At 34.4% G+C, this 21284-nt stretch overlaps 1 protein-coding gene across 2 annotated transcripts in view; it reads right to left on the bottom strand.

The window, feature by feature from the left end:
• Positions 1-21284, bottom strand: part of ACVR2A (activin A receptor type 2A) — an 80303-nt gene that overhangs the window by 48016 nt on the left and 11003 nt on the right. The window contains exon 1 of one of the 2 annotated variants that reach the window (XM_039855724.1): positions 6444-6574. The exons of the other annotated variant lie outside the window; for it this stretch is intronic. Coding sequence (XP_039711658.1) covers positions 6444-6462 — 19 coding nt within the window. The 5' untranslated portion in view covers positions 6463-6574. Of the gene's footprint in view, positions 1-6443; positions 6575-21284 lie in introns of those variants that run through there. 2 annotated transcript variants of the gene reach the window in all.

Below are 21284 nucleotides of genomic sequence, written 5' to 3'. Positions count from 1 at the left end.
CTGAACAAGCCCGATCCCGGAAGCTAAGAAAGGTCAGGTCTGGTTAGTACTTGGATGGGAGACCAGCTAGGATCCCAGGTGCTGTAGGCATAAAAAATAAAAATTATGGAATTGTCAACTGACAAAGTCCTTGCAATCTGTGAGGTCAACCAAGGATTGCCTCGCCTCAAAAAAAAATAAGTAAAAATAAAGTAAATAAAATAAAATAAAGTAGATGTTTATTTAATCTTCACTCCCAAGAAACTACTCATCACTAAACTTTTAAAAAACTAAAATTATCAGTTAAAATTCTATGATATGTCTATAACCATTACCCCTCCCTCCAAAAAAGCCTCATTTGCTATTTAATTCATAAAAGACAAGGGAAAGCCCTTAAGCCTAATAAATTTTCTCTAAAAATATCTAAGTCACAATAATATAAAACATGCATTCTTCCTCTAAAATCCAAAGAAAGCTAAGCAAAAATTTCAGATAAACATTCTAAATCAAATGAATATCTGCATCTAGTTTACAGTTACTGGCTCTTGCTTATTAGTAAAAAATGTTAAAGTTATGCTGGTTTGCCCACTTTAAAGATAAATACATCCATCCGACTTTTAACAGTTACGAAAGTTGTTTCATATATTCGCGTATGTGTTTCTATAAAAGAGGAATAGCAGGAATAATAAAATCAGATTAACACATTTTTACTTAATATTGCAAAGTATATTTAATCTAAATTTTTCATTTACAATTTTAAAATATTTCCTCCAAATCTAGCTTTAATCCTTATCTTCTAAACTGAAAGAAAAAATTTTTCCTTCAACACTTTAATAGCCTTGCTATATGAATACTTCCTAAAATCTAACTGACAATTTTGTTCTATGTTAATTTCTACAAAAGAATTATTTTAATAATATCTCAATAGATTTTTCCCTCTACAACTTAATGGAACAAAATATATATATATTATAGGTAATAATTTTTACTGTAAGTATTTATATTTCTCTATATAACCCCAGGCAGAAGTTAAGAAATAGGTTTCAAAAAGTAGAAAAAGCAGCATGATAAATGTAACACTAACAGTTTTAATCAAGGATCAAAGTTATAGCAGAACATAGGCAGTCTAAATTAGCTTCAGTCAGAAAAGCTTCATATCAACATCTGTAAAATATATTACACTTATTCCACAAATTTTATCACCTTCACTAATAAAACTTTCACTTGAAATGTCATATTTACACTGAAAATGAGCCTTGTTTACTTCAACAATAATCAATAACTGATAAGGTTTACTACATGGATAATTAAGCTATTTTCTAATATGCCACCACCTATATCTCATTAACAAAACCAGAAAAAGTCCTGTTTACTTAAGCTAGCAGTAAAAGGAACTTTTTGTGTTCGGCAATATGACAGGCAACCCTGGAAAAGTAGAACTGAAGAACAGTAAATAAAGTTAAACTGTTTATTTTTAAACCTAATAGTGGAAGAAAGTTAACACACTGGTACATGTTTGCTTATGTTCTAATAAGTTAAATATTTTGAAAAGAATTCTGTTAACCCACCTTGAATGCCATTCCACCATTTCAACATCCTCCCATTCAGAAATATTTATATCCATCATTCATTCTCTTAAAGAACAAAGATCAATTATTGAGCTATCCCTAGTCCTTTATTTGTGAAAGGTTTAAACGTGAGACAAAAAAATTCTTACTAGTGAGCCACTGAAAGATACTAAAATGATTCAAAGAAGTTCAAACATAGTGCTTTCCTCCAAGTTAAAAGCTACTGTCCCAGTGCCAGAAACTATGGCCACAACTGGCCAACGTTTAGGTTCAGGTCTAACCTCAGAATAGAAGTCTGGGATCAGAACACATGTAAAAGGAAAGCAAAGGACTGTTACCCCTTGTCATACTCAGTGATATATTTGTACACCGAGAAGACAGAGAAGGGACAGGAGCAACCAGATAGAAGAAAAGGATGCAGTCAAAAAGCAGTTGAAAGAACATGGGAAACGACTGGCTGGCTGGTGACTCAGGAGTCAATAATTCTAATCCACTAAGTCTGAAGACCAGTTCCTGGTGGACTTCACATACCCTCTTCCCATTTAACACTTATACCCACCTGACCCAATTTTCAGTGAAAACCAATTTTGCTTAAAAACAAGGAGCAACTGCAATAAAAGTTTGAGCCCCCCACCCCCCAGGAACTTACATATCAATAGGTATTAAAAGCCTCATAAATGTGATAAAAAGAATGACAGTGACAGGCTGATTAGATTATGCCCTCGGTGCCACACAATCTAAGATTCGTCTTTAATATCACCATTTTCAAGTATAAATAAGCACTTGAAGAGCACTCGAGGAGAGGTTTGGGAGTAATGTCTATGAGAAAAGGCAGTAGCACTGGTTAAAGTAAAGAAAATTGGTTTTATCATAATAAATTTAATTTTTTGCTTACTTTGATATTTAAGAGTTTTAAATTTTTTATAAGCTATTTCATTCGTTTTATAATTATACCATAAGGTAAAAAGGTAAACTAAGATGTCAGGGAGAGAGACAAAAAGTGAGACATATTATTAGAAAAGTAGAAATAACAGTGAGGAAGCATATTGTTTAAATGAGAAACAGAAAAAAGGACCAAACCTGAGGATTGTTCATGAGAATGAAAGCAAGCATTTAATCCTTTCAAGAGGTGAATGCTACTGTTGCAGAAGATAGTTGCAGGAGCATAGTACTAGGTATACAATAAAGCTCAACAGTTTTTCTTAACAGAAGTACTGGACTCTGCCTGTCTATCCTATTTTCTGCTTCCCTATTTATTTTAGCACAAAATATTAACAGTTTTCACTAATGGATAGTAATGTTTCTGGATCCCTGAAACTAACTTAAAAAGAAAGGCTGAGAAGTATAGACTCCTTCAAGAGCCTGCCATGTCCTATGACTTTCCTTTTTATAAAAATGTTTTCTGTGATACTAAACAGCTTTAAGCTGAGGTGATGGGTTTGTCTCTTAATGTGACATCTTTGCTAATATCATCTTGAGTTCCTCTGGGAAAAACGAACACAAAAACACACATGAAGTTCTGAAGTGCAACATTTTTAATGCTCATTTTCAAGCTGAAAGCACAGCATTTCTAATTTATTCTATGCAGCCAGTGCCTGCAATTTATGCTTCTGGAGGCAACGAAACTCAAAGCAATGTTTCTCAAAGTATGGAGCTTGCATAACCTCCATCAAAATCACAAAAATGCTGATTTCTGGGCCCCAATCTAGACTCACCAAATCAAGTTCTCTGAAAGTGTGTCTGGCTGCATTTTTAATAAGCATTTCTATATGTCAAGTTATAGGTAGGTATTAGGTATGAAAATAAGAATGTTTTTAAGCATGAGATGTTGTAACTCACACAAAGTACATATTCAATAATAGTCTGCTCTCTCTCTCTGGAAATGGAGAAAATGGGGGATTTTATTTTATCCCCGGAGAAAGTACCCTAGTAGTGGGGGTGGCTTTTGTTCTTGGTTGGGTTTTTTGTTTGTTGAGAAGAGGTGTTAATTGATAGAAAAAGAGTATTAAAAGTAGACTACAGATAACCCCTAAACATGATTTCTACTTTAAACAATGAAGAGTCATAGAAATCATGAAAAAAATTATTCCTAATATTAATAGAAGTTAGGAATTATTTCTAATATTAATATTCCCAATATAAACACTTTAAACCTCTTAATTTAAAGATGAGAACAAACATCAGTCTTTCTTTCAAATTATATATCCATTTGGTTTGAATATCTACAATCTTGTTTAGCCTCTATGCAACTAATAAAAGCAAAATATTACATGGGATGAGGAAGATAAAAATAAACTCATTATTTTGTGCACAGGAAATCTTGTATCAAATACTTAATAATTCCTGTGATTCACCAAGATTCAACTAATACAGAAATCATTATATATTTATAGCTAAAAGTTACTGCCTATATGTACAAGTATGCATTATATATTGCAATGTATGTATATGTAATTTGTATTACATATATTACAATCTATAGGATTCTAAAATTATTTTTTCACTTAAATTTATTTTTACCAACTTAAAGATATCTTACTTGACCCTCACAATAATTCTATGGGGTAAACAGGCCTAGATATCATTATTCCTGACCAACTCCTACTCTAGACTTACAATAAATAGATTCATACTTGAACCAAAACAGATCTTAGAATCCTTCCTGGTGGCTGAATGCAATGTAGTTCAGCTACACTTGAGTGCTAAACAGAGCTTGCTTGTATCTACCCTCTGTGGTTGATTCAGTGGGTCTAAGGTGGGTCTCAAGCATTTTTATCCAGTATTCAAGGTGATTCTAATGCTAGGAGGTCCTCAAGCCACAAGTTTGAAAATCACTAATCAATTCAATCCCAGTTGAGTTCCAGAGAGATGAAATGATTAGGTCATTATGTGGCAGAGCTGGGACTCAATCCCACTTCTAGTCTCATTTTCACTTTCCACACCATTCACAAAACATGACTTAGAAAATCTTTCTTCACTTACTAGGAATTAAGCATAAAGAAATCTTCATCAATTATCAAGAGGTTTCATCGAGCTGAACTCTGAAAACTGCTTTAAGGGGTAATAGTTTAGAAGATATGATGTGAGCATGTATTCCAAAAAACACTATTGTAACTCTTTTTTCCTCCCTCTGGATATTCCAAACAAAGAGAATAGGAAGATGTGCCATATTAGTCAAAGTCACTACATGCATAATCTCAGTTAATCTGTATAATTTTATAAAATAGATACTATTTCTGCCAATTTGACAGATGAAGAAACTGAGGTTTAAGTGGTTGTAATTTGCCAAGGAATATAAAGTGGTCAGGCCAGGACTGACCAAAGTTAAAAGCATGAACTCAACCTCACTTATATACTATGGCCAATGTTCCTATTACTAGGTCTTATTCACTGCCTAAGCAATAAATTTTGATATAGTATTCTGCATAATCTTTTATTTGCTTTTAAAGTCACTAAGAACTCTGTCCGGTTCTTATTTCATAAAAAATCAATCATTTACCTCAGACCCTTCCTCTTTACTATATTAGTGTAAATTATTTTCCTGCCTCCCTGCTACCCACATTATTTCTCTGCAATCAATTTTATCTGCTGATCTCAATGGTTTCTCTTGGGTGTCATTATGAATAACCTGCTCTCCTCCAAACTGTAATGACATAGCCTAGGCTAAAAAGCCCTTGATTGGGAAAAATGTTTTCCTTAAAATGATAATCAATTACATTTTTCTCCTTATAGTATATCGGCCATTGTCAAGTTCTGCCATTTCTTATTTTCATCTTCTTTTGAATCTGCTATTCTCATCTTCGAGATAGTTCCCCCACCATTTACCAAAGCTATTTCACACCAGTTTCTCAACTGTCTCCTGAAATTACATACCATTTCATACAGAATTCCCTGTGCTAGGTCTATCTTAGATATTCATGTTTGTTTCTCTTAGGCCTTCCCCCTGGCATCACCATAATTTCACCAAACCTCTAGACCTAAGCTGTCCAATACAGCAACCACTAGCCACGTGTGGTTACTGAGTGGTTACTGAGCACTAGAAATGTGGCTAATCTAAATTGAAATGTGCCATAAATGTAAAATACACACTAGATTTCAAAGACTTAGTACAAAAATAAATCTCATTAATAATTTTCATATTTAAATACTATTAATATACTGAGTTAAATAAAATATATTATTAAAATTAATTTCACCTTTTTCTTTTTACATTTTTTAATGTGGCTACTGGAAAATCTAAAATTAACATTTTGTGGCTCACATTTGTGGCTTGCATTATATTTTTTCTGTGGCACTACTACAGATACTCCACCACCCTGAACTTAACTGACCCAATGCCCTTGTTATAACATGTGTCACATAAGACCTTCTTAGAACATATCCAACTCTTTCAGCCATCTCTTCAAAGTTATATCATTCCATAAAAAAAATCTAAAACGATGCTTCATCACAAATAACATATGTGCGCATTTCAAAGAACACCATCTAGAAATGAAGCTACTGCCATGAAGTCTCTAAACTGAAAACTACAAGTGTCAAATGAGCTACTAAAGGCACATAACTATCCTGCCTATTCTAAAAACAGTCCTCTCCTATATTTGCAAATTATGCTCTGACATTTTTCTTATTGCTCTCTCCTGTGTACTTAAAAGGTGCCCCCAAGAAGGTAAGGCAATGGCTATCTTCAACAAAGGAAAAGGGAAATCCTAAAAATCATCAAAAGGTAATTATAACTTCTATTGCTAAAGTATCTAGATGTAAAACTAAATGTATATAAAATTCTGGAAGTTAGAAGATACATTATTAAGAAAGAAAATCACTATAACTTTCAGAAAGGATGCATTTAACAGCATCTGCCACAAATCCTGTTCAACAAGATGTGACTCAAACTCCTACCATGGTCATCTAGTAGCATTTCTGTCAAGTGAAGAAGTCACACCAATACTTCTTTAATTGTCTTGGCCAAGAGACGCATCAAAGACAATTTTCATGAATCTGCAGAATCAGAAATGAGAAACCAATATATCAGATGAAAAACCAATGGTTTGTTAATGTCAGACTGGAAAAGGAACAAGAGAGAGCTTTCTGTTGAGAAATACTCTGAAAATATAAACTACAACAAAATGTAAGCTATCGCTGTTTTAGGTCAACTACTAAACATGTTGATTATCCATGGAACCCAAATATCCAGTAAGACATAATAAGAAACTTTTTATATCGAGCTACATTTTATTTTTAATTGGGCTTTATATAATATGTTCAATGTGGAACAAATAACATATGACTCCTCTATGATGGATGAAAAACTGGTAAGTGGGACACATTTAAGAGATTAGCTATCAATTACTAAAATTTTACTGTGGTAAAATTTTACCACAGTGAAATGAATACATACACAACAAACTATGGGCTCCATGTTTTCAATGATAATTCAGAGAAGGAAATGGAAAGTATGTGATCAAGTCTGCCACTATGTGGGATAAAATAACTTGCATCAGAGAGTAAACAATATTCACCAATAAGAGTCCCTAATACAGCAGGCACTCAACAAATTGTTTTTCTCCTATTCATGCCAAAGACCAACAAACATAAAAAAAAAAAAAAAAAATCAAGTCACAAGAAATGTAAATGGAGGAAGAGAATGAGCAGAAAAATAAAAAGTCAACTTGAAGATGATAAAGAAGATGGCAATGTGAGCAGCAATTTAAGATGATCCTAAAAAGCAAGAGGCAAGATTTTCTTTAAAATGAAATCTAATAGATGGTTAAGTAAGGGGCTTAGTCCTCAGAATATTTATGAGTTTTTCAATATATATCTGCTCAATTCCACTGACACTAAAAAGACAGTACAAGGCTTAAAAGCAGCTGTCCCTCACTTTTGCTTGCTGGAACTTACTGCAGGAGATAGCACAACTTTTTACTTTTCTTCACAAAATATTGATATACCAGCTGTAAAAATTTATTTATAATTAAATACATCATGTATATATAATGCACAGGCACCTAAGATATATATTCTGCAAATTTTCCTGAGGGATAAGATACAAAATTTTTTATTTACATAAAACCCTGATTTAAAAAGTAGACCAAATTAAATTATTTCTTGATGTCCCATCGGGTCCTTAGAATTAGGTATTAAAATTCAAGGAAAGTGATTAGCAGAAAGTGTAGGAGAAAGCTTATTTAATAATTTATTTGGTAATAATGTATTAACTCATTGGCATTTACTCAACGCTGACCATAATGAAGGAGAAAATGTCTTCCTAATTGTTAATATCATAAAAATCCACAGGTATAAAAACTAGAACTTGCTAAAAGCAGGAGAACTCATATTTCTACATATGAGTTCTGGGAACAGGAGAGTAGTACCAGTCATCAAACAATAACCATATTTAAGTACCCAGGGTATGCAAAACGTTATGGAAATATACCAAAAGAAATAGTCTTTTTCTGTCCTTGGGGAATCTGTAATCCATTCTGAATAGTGAACACATTAAAATCTTACAAGTTATTTAAAATAATTTGTGTACTTATTTGCAAGCCAAGTACATGAGGAATGTGAAGACTCAAGGAGATTAAAAAGTTTCATAGTAGTTTATGAAAAAGATTCTAACTACATTTGGAAAGTAAAGATAGTTGATTGTCTAAAGGAAGAGGGTACCCAAGGAAAAGAATGGCACACATGCAGAGAGCAGTCTGTAATGAAAAGTAATGAAAAATCAGAAAGTTCATTAACAGGGAAGAAAGAAATGGGGCCTTCACAATATAGTCAGTGGATAAACTATACAGAAGAAATAAGGAAAACCAAGGTAAATAGTTCTTACAACTAAAAGACTTATGATAACTACATATTATATTCATAGTCACTGGATAGTGACCTTACAGGTTAGTAGGCCTGAAAGTGTAAGGGTAAAGGGTAAAACTCTGTCCTAGGCAGTCCACAGGGTACTAGATAGTCAGAAACAAAGTGCAATACCTGCTCTCAAATTGCAAATGGTCAAAGAAGAAAAATCAGAAGTGGCTTGTTAAATTCAGCAATCTGGAATGGTATATTTTACTCAAGGACTAATTCAAAAAAAAGCACATATAGGTAGAGTTATTTGAGATTAAAAGTACATTGTACATTTTTTGATTAAAGAACTATCAGAGATGACGAAGTAGAAAGAAACAGGCGAACGCTTAATTTGATCCTACATAAAAGTACCAAAGTGACTAACAGTCATGTCTGAATATTAAAAGTTTCCTTATACTTCAGACATTTTTTACTCCAATTTTTTTTGGCTTTGAAGAGAACACATGCCCTCCTCTCACAGCCCTATACAACCCTTTCTCTCTCACACATCCCCCCGCCAACACTCTCACATATATCCTCATCCTCCTCTCACACATCCCCACAACCTTTACAATCCACACAGTTCTCTCATCCTCCACACCAACCTTCTCCTGTACCCCTAAGCACATTCACACCCAATTCAATGTAAATGTGCCATTTTCATTGATCCTTCCTATCTCACTTAGTTCATGTCCCGCCCCTCACCTTTTCTCCCCCAACTCTCAACCCACCACACACAACCGCTTTCCTATCTATCTAAATTTTAATTCATCTTTCGTTGAAGTCCTATTTCCTTTATGAAAGTTTCCCAACTACTATGCCACTTGATGATTTTTCTTGGTCCTGGATTTTTTACTTGGCTGGTATTCAGCTGGTTCTTCATACAACTTAGCATTCAAATATAAGCTGCATAATAACATATACTGTTGACATATATAATTCTCTCTTCAATTAGAGCATAAACATAAGCTACAGCTTTGTTTTCTCTGTAGGAACGTAGTAAGAGGCCACACCCCTTTTAAATGGCTGTTTCCCTACATACTATTTCCCTCTCTGACTTAAACTTGTCTAATAGCTCCCCAACCACATTTAATCCCTGGATTTCCTTCCACAATTTCACAATATCACATTTAAACACACAACTGAGAGGGTCTTGCAGTCATAAACTGGAAGTTGGCTTATGGAAATATGCAAAAGGCAAGAATGAATAATCGGCCTCATATAAATAATATTAGATCAATTTTAATATTTTTATAAATAACCTGGAAAAGCATATATCCAGCAAAACCTCCAAACTTACGGATTTCAAGATTTCAAGTTACCAAGTCAAAAGGCAAGTTATCAAGCCAAAAGGGAGAAACTTTAGAAAGTTCTCTGAAGGGTATAAAAGTGTTAATATTAATGTTTTCTAATATTTAATAAAAATTATTCTTGTTAAATAATTATTTATGAGGGAAAAATCTAGAAGTCATCAAGAATATTAAAAGACAATGACAGAAAGTACTGATGTATCCACAAAGGGCAAAATTTTATAATCTTTAAGAACTAAAAAAAAAAAAAAAACCCCAAAAACAAAATTACTAAAACCTTGTACAAAATAGACAGGTTACCCACATCTGATACTTCAAGAAGACACAGAGCTTTTCCTCAAAATGTTAAACTAGTGTTACTTCCCAGTTTAACATTCCACAAGGGTTGTTACGGGGAGTGGAGGACAAAATCTTAAAGCACACCATCCAAGGCTCCATTTCATCAGTACCCAATTTATTTTTCTAACCCTATACCCCATTACATTTTCTACTGCTTCTCTCCTGTCTAAAAGGAGTAGCCAGCATATCTATAAATATTATATTTACTGCCTTAATGCTCTTGCATATGCTGGCCACTCTGCATAGAATCTTCTTCCCTATCAAAGGCCACTTGGTGAAATCTTGCCATTCTTTCCAGGTCCAGTCAAATGCCACCACCTCCACATATAAAATTCTTTTTATGTCTAATCAATGAACTTGAGCTGAGCACCAATTCCAGCAGCACTGAGCCAGGCACCAAGAATTCAGAGATGAATTAGATAAACCTCTTATAGAACTAATGTGAAGAGAAAAAACTTGAGAAATGTCAATAATATAGGAAGTATAAGTGGATGAATTAGTTGCTTAGGGAACACAGAAAGGAGCACCTAACAACTTGCTAGGAAAGAGGGGTCCCACAGGAATTGGAGACAGTACAAAATAAATGGAATTTGGAGACAAAATTTGGAGGATGGGAGAGGTTAGAAGTTTTTTAGTATTCTAAGATCAAAGTGGCAGGCAGCAAGTGGCAAGAAATGAAGCTGGAAAGAAACAATCCCAGAGAGTACTGTATGTCATATTAAAAAGCTTGACCTTCACCCTGTGTAGGTGATGAGAAGTCAGTGCAGGGGTTTTAAACAGCTGAGTTTTCGGGTCATATATGTATATTCATCATAGATATCTTAGTTTCTGTAATCTCATGGTTTCTAGCAGAGCGTGGAAGACAAGTTTTCTTTTTCCCTGGTGTTCTTTGTTTGCTTTATTTATGAGTAGGAGAGGGAAAGGTCCATTTAAGACTCCAAGTAAGGGATGGTAGGAGTAAGACTAACACACTGGTGATGAGAATGGGCAAACAAGAATAGATTCAAGAAATAGTCAAAAGGTAAAATTCACAGGATTTAGTAATTTCTTGGATTTGGCAGAATACTTAAGTAAGCATTAAAGATGGAATCCAAGTTTCTGGCTCAAAAAGTTTAAACTTTAATCTTTCCCTTTCTATGAGCTCTCTCCTGAACCAACTCCTTGAGCACATAAAAATCTCAACTTTACCTTTCTCCCCATCTCCCTACAACCTTCTCGGCCAATATCTCTTAAAAAATAATCGACCACAGCTAAAGCAACTTCCTCAATCAACATTTTACTCCTCATCTTCAACAACATGGTCTTTGTTTCCACCATGCCACTGAATGTCTCTCGCCAAAATTACAAATAATCTCTGAATTGACAAATCTAGTTGTGACTTTTCCCACTGTATTTTATTTGATATCTCTGACACTGCTGAATAGTCCCTCTATCTAGATTTAACAATTGATGCTATACTAGTTTCCCTTCTAACTTTCTGGCAACATCTTGGTCTCCTCTACAAGTTTTTCCTCATCCTCTCCCCCTACCCTGAAATGTTAGTGTTTTCCAGAGTTTGACCTTTGGTCCTCTTTTTAGTCTTCTCTCTGCCTAGCTGATTCCATGCCTATACATCTCCTGGCTAACAGCCTTCAACATGAAGTTAACACTCTTGTGCAAATCAAGCCCTTCATGATCTCATTCCTGCCCAATTCTGTAGGCTCATCCTCCACCACTGCTCCATGCCCTATAATATGCCTTATGACCTAGGTCTCATGAACTAATTCCAGTTCCTCAAACATGTAATAATTATTCATGTACCCACATAAGTTGTTTCCTCTGCATTTGTATGGCCATCCTTGGCTCCTTTAAATTCCTTTTTACTCAAAGTGCAGGAGCTGACAGCATGGCAACACTGGGAGCTTGTAAGAAATATAGAACTTCAAGCCCCAGTCCAGACATACTAAATCGACATCTACATTTTAACGTTATCTCGAAGCGATTCATATGCATATTAAAGCCTGAGAATCACTGCTTAATTTATCATGACCACTATTACAATATACAACCCGTATCACAGAAAAGTCAAATACAACACTTTCAGAGCCTTGGTAAATCTCCCCCTTATACTCACTGCTTTTGACAGAGTAGTAATGGATTCTGATATTAACTCTCCTGTTCTTACAGTCACTTCTCTCCCTCTGGATTTAATGCTTGATACCATTTTGCTGGCCATGACACTGGCTCCAATGTAAGATTCTCACTCTCTAACCTGGGGCTATATGTCCTCAGACCTTGGAGACTCCCATAATGGGCTTTCTCAGGAGAGAACACACCCACCAGGCTTGATAGAGACGACATAAAATATTCATCCCATTTTATTCACCTGGTGAACTCCTAATCACCCTTCACAATTTCTCCAAGTCAGGAAAACAATACCTGACTCCAAACTGAATTAGGCCTTTTTTCCGTAGTCCCAAGGCACTCTAATACAGATATAATATGCTGCATAATTGCTAGTTTACTCATCGTTCTCCTCCAACTAAACTGTGAGTCCTCTAAGGTAAAGACTGTGTTTTATTCATCTCCATATTCCCAGTTCTGACATATACTTAATGTTTACTGGATGACTAATAAATAAGTCTGGAGTTCAAGAGGAAGATCAAAGTCAGAGATATAACTCTGGACATCTACATTTAGTTAAAAACTAAAGATGAGAGATGGGATTACTTCAGCAGGGAAGAGCATATAGATTAATAATTCCATAAGGATTGAACTCTGAGACACACAAAACTAAAAGGATGGGCAGGCTGAATGTTAAAGTGGTAAGGGGATGTAGTCAAAAAAACTGAGAGTAAAGGGACAAAAGAATTTCAAGAAGGAACAGAGAGACAATAGCATCAAAGTTACAGGAAGGTCAAGTAACTGAATATAGATAACAAGAATCCTTGAGATTAGGCAATTAGAAAATCATTAATCTTTGAAGGAATTATTTTGTTTATTTTGTGATAAGGAAACAAATGGAACAAATGGAAGCTATGTGGGATAGAAACCTTACAAGAAACTGGACAGTGAGAGGAAAAAAGGGAGGCTCTTCACATTATTATTAAAAAAATATTTACTGAGCACTGGACACTAGAAATGCAGTGATAAACTTGAGAACTATAATCCCTATCCTCATGGTGCTTTTATTTTAGCAGCAATAAATTCAGGAAGAAACAAAGCCAAGAAGGACACAAAAAGACTAGATCAAGGAAAATCTAAAAAGCATTCCTCACTTAGTGAAGTTCTAAAAGACAACCAAAGCCTCCAAAAAAGAGAGAAATGTCCCTTAGTGCCGGATGCCATTAATTTTAGTAATTAATGTGTCAAATATTTTTCTATTAAATTTTAAGTTTCTGAAGGTGTATTATGTTTAGAGTGTAAAGTTTATCATTCAAAAGTGACTAGTTTCTTAGACAAAGACTTCATATTCCTTTTCAATCTTCACAGTACTGGGCATACTGAGAAGTCCAAAGTAGGTATCCCTTAAATGTCGATTAATTTCAATTATAGCTAAAGGAATCAAGGATACGATATGAGTTTTCTATAAATTCAGTCATTTAAATTCAAACCAAATCCCTATGGATTTATTACTTTCTACTACTCATTTGCCACCTTTCGTTCATTCTTCCTAGTCTAAGAAACATAGAAATAAGGGCTTTCCTTTTATTCTCTTCAGCATCTTTCAGTTTTCTGCAAGCTAATCTATAAAAGTTAGAACAAGAGAAAACTGAATTCCTTGTATTTGGAGAAACAAAGTATGTTATATCTTTTAATCAATCTGTCTTAATGTGAATATGGGCAAATTCAAATGCCAAAAACAATCATACTTATCAAGGATGTTCTTCCTCAACCATCCACCATAGGTTAACAGGCAAAAAGTGAGTAATTAACAAACTACTATCAACAAATTACTTTCCAAATGAGTCAAAGAGATCCTGGATTTGTTTTCTTCTATGTGTGCAAATTTCAATTCTACCTCTCTGAATCAAGGTATAATCATTTTTAAAAATGCATTTACTCTGATCATTTGATTCACTAATTACTCAAGTGGTGATCAGAGCAAATGGATTCTGACTTAGTTCAGATTCTGGCTCATTGTATAACCAAAGGAACAACTCCTGTTTCTCAGCCTTTAAACAACTGTGGACAACCAATTATTTTTATTTAAGGGGTGGAGAAAATTTGTTGTATCAGCTCCAGGAACTATAACCACCAAAAACTCAATTTGATAACTCAACATTTTTCACTATATCATAGGTCTTAAGGGATACCAGAAACAGCGCCTGCCGTCACAGTAGGGACAGGGGGAGAGAATCCTGACAGAATAGGTTCAAAGAAAGTCACACTACCCTGGAATTGTAATTCATATTTTAATATACACGTCAAAATATTTAATTCAATAGAAAGAATAAATGTAAGCTCTGCAGACCTAGGTTATATAAACTTGTTTTGCTACTTATTTATGTAGCCTTAGGCAAGTCACTGAGTCTCAGTTTCCTCATTTATAAAATGGGGATGATTTTTATTTTGTAGGCTGAATCATACACATTATCACTAAAACTTAAAAGCACTTAGCCCAGAGCATGCAATAATTGATGGCTGTGAATAATGGCAGTTTTAACAAATAATAATCATTAATAGCTATTGTTTTACATAATGCTTGGGCTGTGACATTACTTGCCACTTCCAAATTTGATCAAAGAAATGTAATAATGTAAAAATTCTGCCACATGTGAATGAGACTCACCTAATAATGGCCCATCAGGAAAACAATTTTAACCATTTATCAAAAGCAAAGTGATTCAAGGATGTAAAATACAGCATAAGGAATATAGTCAATAATACTGTGATAACTATGTATGATGTCAGATGGGTACTAGACTTATTGGGGTGATCTCTTCGTAAGTCATGTAAATATCTTATCACTATGTTGTACACTTGAAACTAATATAATATTGTATGTCAACTATAATTGAAAAGTAAAAAAAAAATTTAAGCAAAAATGATTAAGAAAAGCACTTCTACAGAAATCAAAGGTAGGATTAACCTACAAATTTCCTTCAGCAACAATTAACATATGTGGATTTGGGTTGCCATCAAAGCTATCCTAGCAAGAGCACAGTCACCTCTGGCCTGGAATTAGCACTCACTTTGGTCTGTCCTACTGCTGTATCACTACTTCTGGCTCCCCTCCTCCCCTGTCAAGCATGCATTTCAATAAGTGTGGTACAAGGATTATCTGCAAAACAACTACCTCTGTAATTGACTGCAAACATTTCCCCCAGCAAGCAGGGGGAGATGGCAGCGGAGGGTGAAGTTGGTAAGCATTCTTTACTTTTAGAAAAGAATGCTGAACTTAAAAATCAGGGTTTAAGTTCTAGCTCCACTGATCAGTGACTTCAGGAAAATTCTATTATCTCAGTCTGCATTAAAACAAACAAATCAGGAAACCTATTTCAAATAGGATCGAACAGGCACAAACATGAAATTACTTAGAAAACTATAAGCATTAATAAATGGAAGTTTTCTTCCCAGATATGTTGATATTAAAATACTGGGAAAACAAAATACACTTTTGGAAATTTCAGTTATTCTTCTAACATATCCACTCTTTTGTTTTTATCTCAGTTTGGAAAGAAGGTTTTAAGGTGCTCTCATTTGGGAATATACTACTGAATGATGCAATACTCCATGTTACTTTATAATTTTCTAAAAATATCCCCCCCAAAATCTCTATATAAAACAATACTATGAATTTATATAATCAGAAATGTTAGTATTCCTCCCTGAAAACCAACCGATGTTCTAAAATTAAACCAGAGTCCAATAAATATATAAATATAAATATTATAAATAACATAAACACTATTGTATCCTAAACAAAACAGCATAGCCATCTGCAAAAGCAGTTTTTCACTAAATATACTGGAATGCCCTCAGTTTTAGATTCACTGTACTCATTCCTATTCGATAAATACTTCAAAGCTAGAATCTGTACTAGGCTAAAACAACAAGTGGCATCAGCAATTTTTTTTATAAAGACTATTATTTTAGAACAGTTTTGGGTTCACAATAAAATTGAGAGTAAGGTACAGAGATTTTCCATAAATCCCCTGACCACATACATGCATAGCCTCCTCCATGATCTATATCACTCACCAGAATGGTACATTTGTTACCAAGGATGAACCTACACTGAAACATCATAATTACCCAAAATATAGAGATTACCTTAGGGTTCACTCTTGGTGCTGTACATTCTACAGGTTTGGACAAATACATAATGACATATATCTATCAGTATAATATCATAGAGTATTTCCACTGCCCTATAAATACTCTGTGCTCTGCCTATTTACCACTCTCCCTGACTCCATCCCTGGCAACCACCGATCTTTATACTGTTCCATAATTTTATCTTTTCCAGATGTCACATAGTTGGAATCATACAGGATATAGCCTTCAGATTGGCTTCTTTCACTTAGTAATATGCATCTGAGTTTCTTCCATGTATTTTCATGACTTGATGACTCATTTCTTTATAGTGCTGAATAATATTCCACTGTCTGGATGTACTATAGTTTGTTGATCCATTCACCTACTGAAAGACATCTTGGTTCTTATAAGTTTCGGCAATTATGAATAAAACTATTATAAATATCCATGTATAGGTTTCTGTGTGAACATAAGTTTTCAATTCCTCTGGGTAAATACCAAGGACCTGTGATTGCTGGGTCATATGGTAAAAGGATGTTTAGTTTTGTAAGAATCCACGAAACTGTCGTCCAAAGTAATTGCTCCATTTTGCATTCCCACCAGCAATAAATGACAGTTCCTATTATTCTACATCCTTGTCAGCATTTGCTGGTGTCAGTGTTCCAGATTTTGGGCATTCTAATAGGTGTACAGTGGTGTTTTATTGCTTTAATTTGCATCTCCCTGATGATATATGATATAGAACATGTTTTCATATATTTGCCACCTGTATATCGTCTTTGGTAAGGTGTCAAAGTCTTTGGCCCTTTTTTTAATTGGGTTGTTTGTTTTCTTCTTGTTAAGTTTTAAGAGTTATTTTAGACAACAGTCTTTTATCAATTATTATCAAATATTCCAAATATTTTCTCCCAGTTTGTGGCTTATCTTTCAATTAATATTTTATTGAGTTATTTAGAATGCTTACTACTTCAGAAATCATTCGAATCACTTTACATATATTAACTCACTTACACTTTATAACAACTGTATGGAGTAAGTACTACTATTATCTCCATTTTCCAGATGAGAAAACTGTGACACAGAGAGGTTAAATAACTTGCCCTAGGTCACAGAGGCAGAAAACAATGGAGCTAAGAGATAAGACCAGGCACTCTGGCTCCAATGGTCTTAACTACATCACATTAACTTAGCACTACATTTGAATGAGTCTGAAAGGACTCGGGTCAGCTAGTAGATGAACACATTAACAAATAATTCTAATACTGACTACAGCAAGCAGTACCATAGGGATAAGCCATATTAAAGTCTTCAGATATTACTAGTTGAAATTAATTCTATTAGAATTAGTAATTCCCATAGCAAAATGAAGAATCCCAACTCAGCCTGAGAAAAATGAATACATTTTATTAGGGTCTGTCATCTTTCCATTCAATTAACCAGGTATCTATCTGTTTGTTACGGCCTTGCTACTTTTCTAGTTAAGAACAATAACTTTCTTATCAATCCTTTTCTTCCAAAGACAATTCTAAATCAAGTTACGAGATCAGAACCAGCATAAATTAGTTTTCATCATAAACTCAGTACATAAGAGAAACACAGATGTCTTAGACATGTATTATAATTTTTAAGTACTTAAAAGGGGTAACAGAATCTGGACTAACCAAGTGTTGCTTAAGTGAGATGTTCCCTTAATTTTAGCATATCAAAGAGTCTCCTCCAAAGCCAAGACTTCTGCTTGGTAACACAATTAATGGCAGGCCCTGTTTTACCTGCACCCACTTGTAAATTGCTATCTGGAAATAGCTAACTCATCTGGGTGGCCAGGTGGCCCTACTTGAGTTTCCCTCCTCATTCTCCTTTCATCTAAAGACAAGATCGTATTACTCTTCCTCACTAAGCCTCATCGTCTAGCCCTTGCTGTTTCTAGCATGAGTTAAGAGCCCATACTGGCTGAGGTATGAATGGGCAGGGACAGTAGTATAAAGGCAGAAGAAGAAAAAATAAAGGCAAAATGACAGAGTTCTCTTTCTTTCTTATACATCGTGTCATTCTCCATACGGAGTTCCTAACCATTTTCTTCCAGTGGCCCTGTCCTAATACCTAAAGCTAATGCTTTGTCTCAAGCAATTTGGTGAGTTGCCACCAAATGAGAATTTTTTTTTGTTCTCTTAAACACAATGGAAGTCATACATGGCTTCTTTCCCTACAGGAAAAACGTCATATAATGGATGAAGCACATATTCCAAAATAAGTTAAGCATCTGCTTAAATCTCAGCTGTGAAGCTTACTGGCTGTATGACCCTGTTTCCTCATGTGTAAAACACGTAACTACTTCATAAGGTAGCTCAGTACCAAAAACACACTATAGAAAGCAGTCAAGAGATTTCCTTTGTATTTTTCATTTGACTCTGATATACCATAAGAGAAATCTCAGGATCAGTATCTCAAACCCTTAGAACACAGGCTTTCAAACTTTATGACCACATACCATAGTAAAAAATGCATTTTTCATTGTGACTCAGCACATATATAGATATAATCACACACATAACTGAGATTTCACAAAACAATACTAACCTTTACTGTGTGTAATTCATTTTGACATTTTCTATTTTCTTTCTTTCTTCCTCCTCTCCCCCATAACCCTTTCCCTCCCATGCTCTCCTTCCTAATCACATACATGAAGCTCTTTTTAGTCCTGTCACCATACAACCCTACTAAAGCCTGAGGAAACAGAGTACTTCCAGGATGTAAAGCACAGAGGGTAAAAGAAGAGAGGTCAGGGAATAAAGAAAGTCTGATAGTGCTGGGGAAGAGTCTGTGTTTCTTTTGGTCCAAGAAGGAATACTCAATCCATTTTCCCCCAGACCAGTGTTATTCTTGGGGGTAAAATTATTGTATTGCTATAATACGGAACACCAGAGTTTAAAACAATATTGTCAATTGGTCTGAGAACTTAACCAACACATATCTTCCTAGGTTTACAAAGCTTTTGGAACATAATATATTTATAAACTGGGGAAGGGGTGTTACTTGTACAATGCTCTGTGTCAGAGGTTGGTACACCGCCTCCCTCAGGTCAAATCCAGTCTGCAGCTTGCTTCTGTACAGCCCCTTAACAATGGTTTTTACATTTTAATGGTTGAAAAGATCAAAAGAATATTTTGTCACACATGAAAATTATATGAAATTCAAATTCTAGTGTCTATAAAGTTTTATAGAAACGCCATCACACTGATTTATTTACATATGAATTTCGTATGACAAATATTTGTTAAGCACTATTATGTGTCAGACACTGGGAAAAACTACAGTGAATAAGTCAGAAATGGTCCCCCTCATAAGTATTAATGGAAGGCAAATGGGGGAAAAAAAAAAAAAGCTCAGATAAATAAAAAGCAATTGGTTTGTTGAAGAAACCACCAGAGGGCCAATATGGCAAAAGGTGAGGTTAGAGAAGGATGATATCAAGCAGTGCCTTTAAGATCACTGTAAGGTCAAGAAATTCTCTAATATTTTATATTCCACTGTTTATGGAATAAATTGCTCTCTACTCTTTGAATAAATCACTATATTATTACAAATATTTGCAATAATATTTGAAAGTTTAAAAAGTTTTATGTATATATGTATATGTGAGTGTGCTTGCGTTTATGTATGTAGCCTTTGATCTTCACTGTAATCTTGTAAGGTAGGTATCATAAACTCCATTTTACAAATGAAGATACTAAGGTGACAGAATTTTCCCAAGTTCACATGGTATATCATCATACCACAGTAATGAAATTCCCAACACACGTTTTCTCCCTACAGAATGTTTGCTCTTTGTACTATACCAGCCCAAGACTTGCATAATTAATTACTTTTACTGAATTTGAAGTGAAGGAGGTTCTTACTGCTGTTTGTTTTTTAGAAAGCCATTCTTTACTATCAACAGCTACATTTGTACCAACAAGATTAGCTTTTATTCCTAATAACTAGCCCTTACTGGCCAACCACATGCTCCAAAAGTAAAAATTCTAAAATCTGTACAGACTAGGCTCATCTACTCTTCTGCTGATTTCTTTCCATATCATGGAAAAAAGCTGGTTATTAATTATAAAAATACTGCTTAATTGAGGACACTAATTATATGTTGCTAGATTAACAGGAATTACAGCAGAGGCTATTCTCAGGTGCCAGTAGTGAAAGATAAGACCAAAACTATACTTCATTAATTTAAAAGGAAAAAAATAACACATTTCTTCTCCAACTGTAATCTTTTAACTTTACTCCATCATTCAGGAGTGAGTAGTTTATTCTTCACAAAAATCATTCTGATAGAGGTAGTTACTAGAGAAACTAGTACCTGACAGTTTGTTAGGCCCTCTCACCAGTTAAAGCCTCCTAATTTAATTGCTTCTATTATTTCTAGTCCTCTCAGCTAATAGGCAATCTCTATTTACATCTTAACAAATAATATAATTACCAATTAATTTCCTAATTCGACACTCAAACCAGGTTTATGTGTCTCTAAAGAACTAAGGAAGAGAATTAAAATGGTTACCAATAAGATTTATTATATAATATTTATATAGAATAAAATGATGGTCAGTAGTTATTTGATCATTTTTCCCGGTCATTTAGAAAGGTGTTTTATTCTACTTCTGAATGCCTATGAATCAAATTGCTTTACTATGACCTTGCCTATCTTATATAAGTTAATATCTTACAACTGCCCTTACCCATAATTTAGCATTTTTTTTAACTCTGACTTTTCATTTCCGTGTCATTTTAAAGTGTACTTTTACCAGTAATTTCAAGTCTTAGCTTAAACAGAAATAATCAGCAAATTCGATTCACTAATCCTGCAGTATGAAACTTCACTATGAGGCAAAACAAAGCTTAGCAACTAGTTCTTTTTCTAGAACAACTTTATTTACGGTAATAAAATGGCCTATAATATTTACAGGGTGAAACTACACTTATTTATAGACAGTAGCTTACCAAGGATAGTGAGCTTTACCTGCTTCTAAAA

Source organism: Pteropus medius, unplaced genomic scaffold (assembly GCF_902729225.1).
Source record: "Pteropus medius unplaced genomic scaffold, Ma_sr-lr_union100, whole genome shotgun sequence".
NCBI classification, from domain to species: domain Eukaryota; kingdom Metazoa; phylum Chordata; class Mammalia; order Chiroptera; family Pteropodidae; genus Pteropus; species Pteropus medius.
The sequence above is the reverse complement of the archived record's forward strand: the minus strand, read 5'-3'. Positions and strand labels throughout refer to the sequence as shown.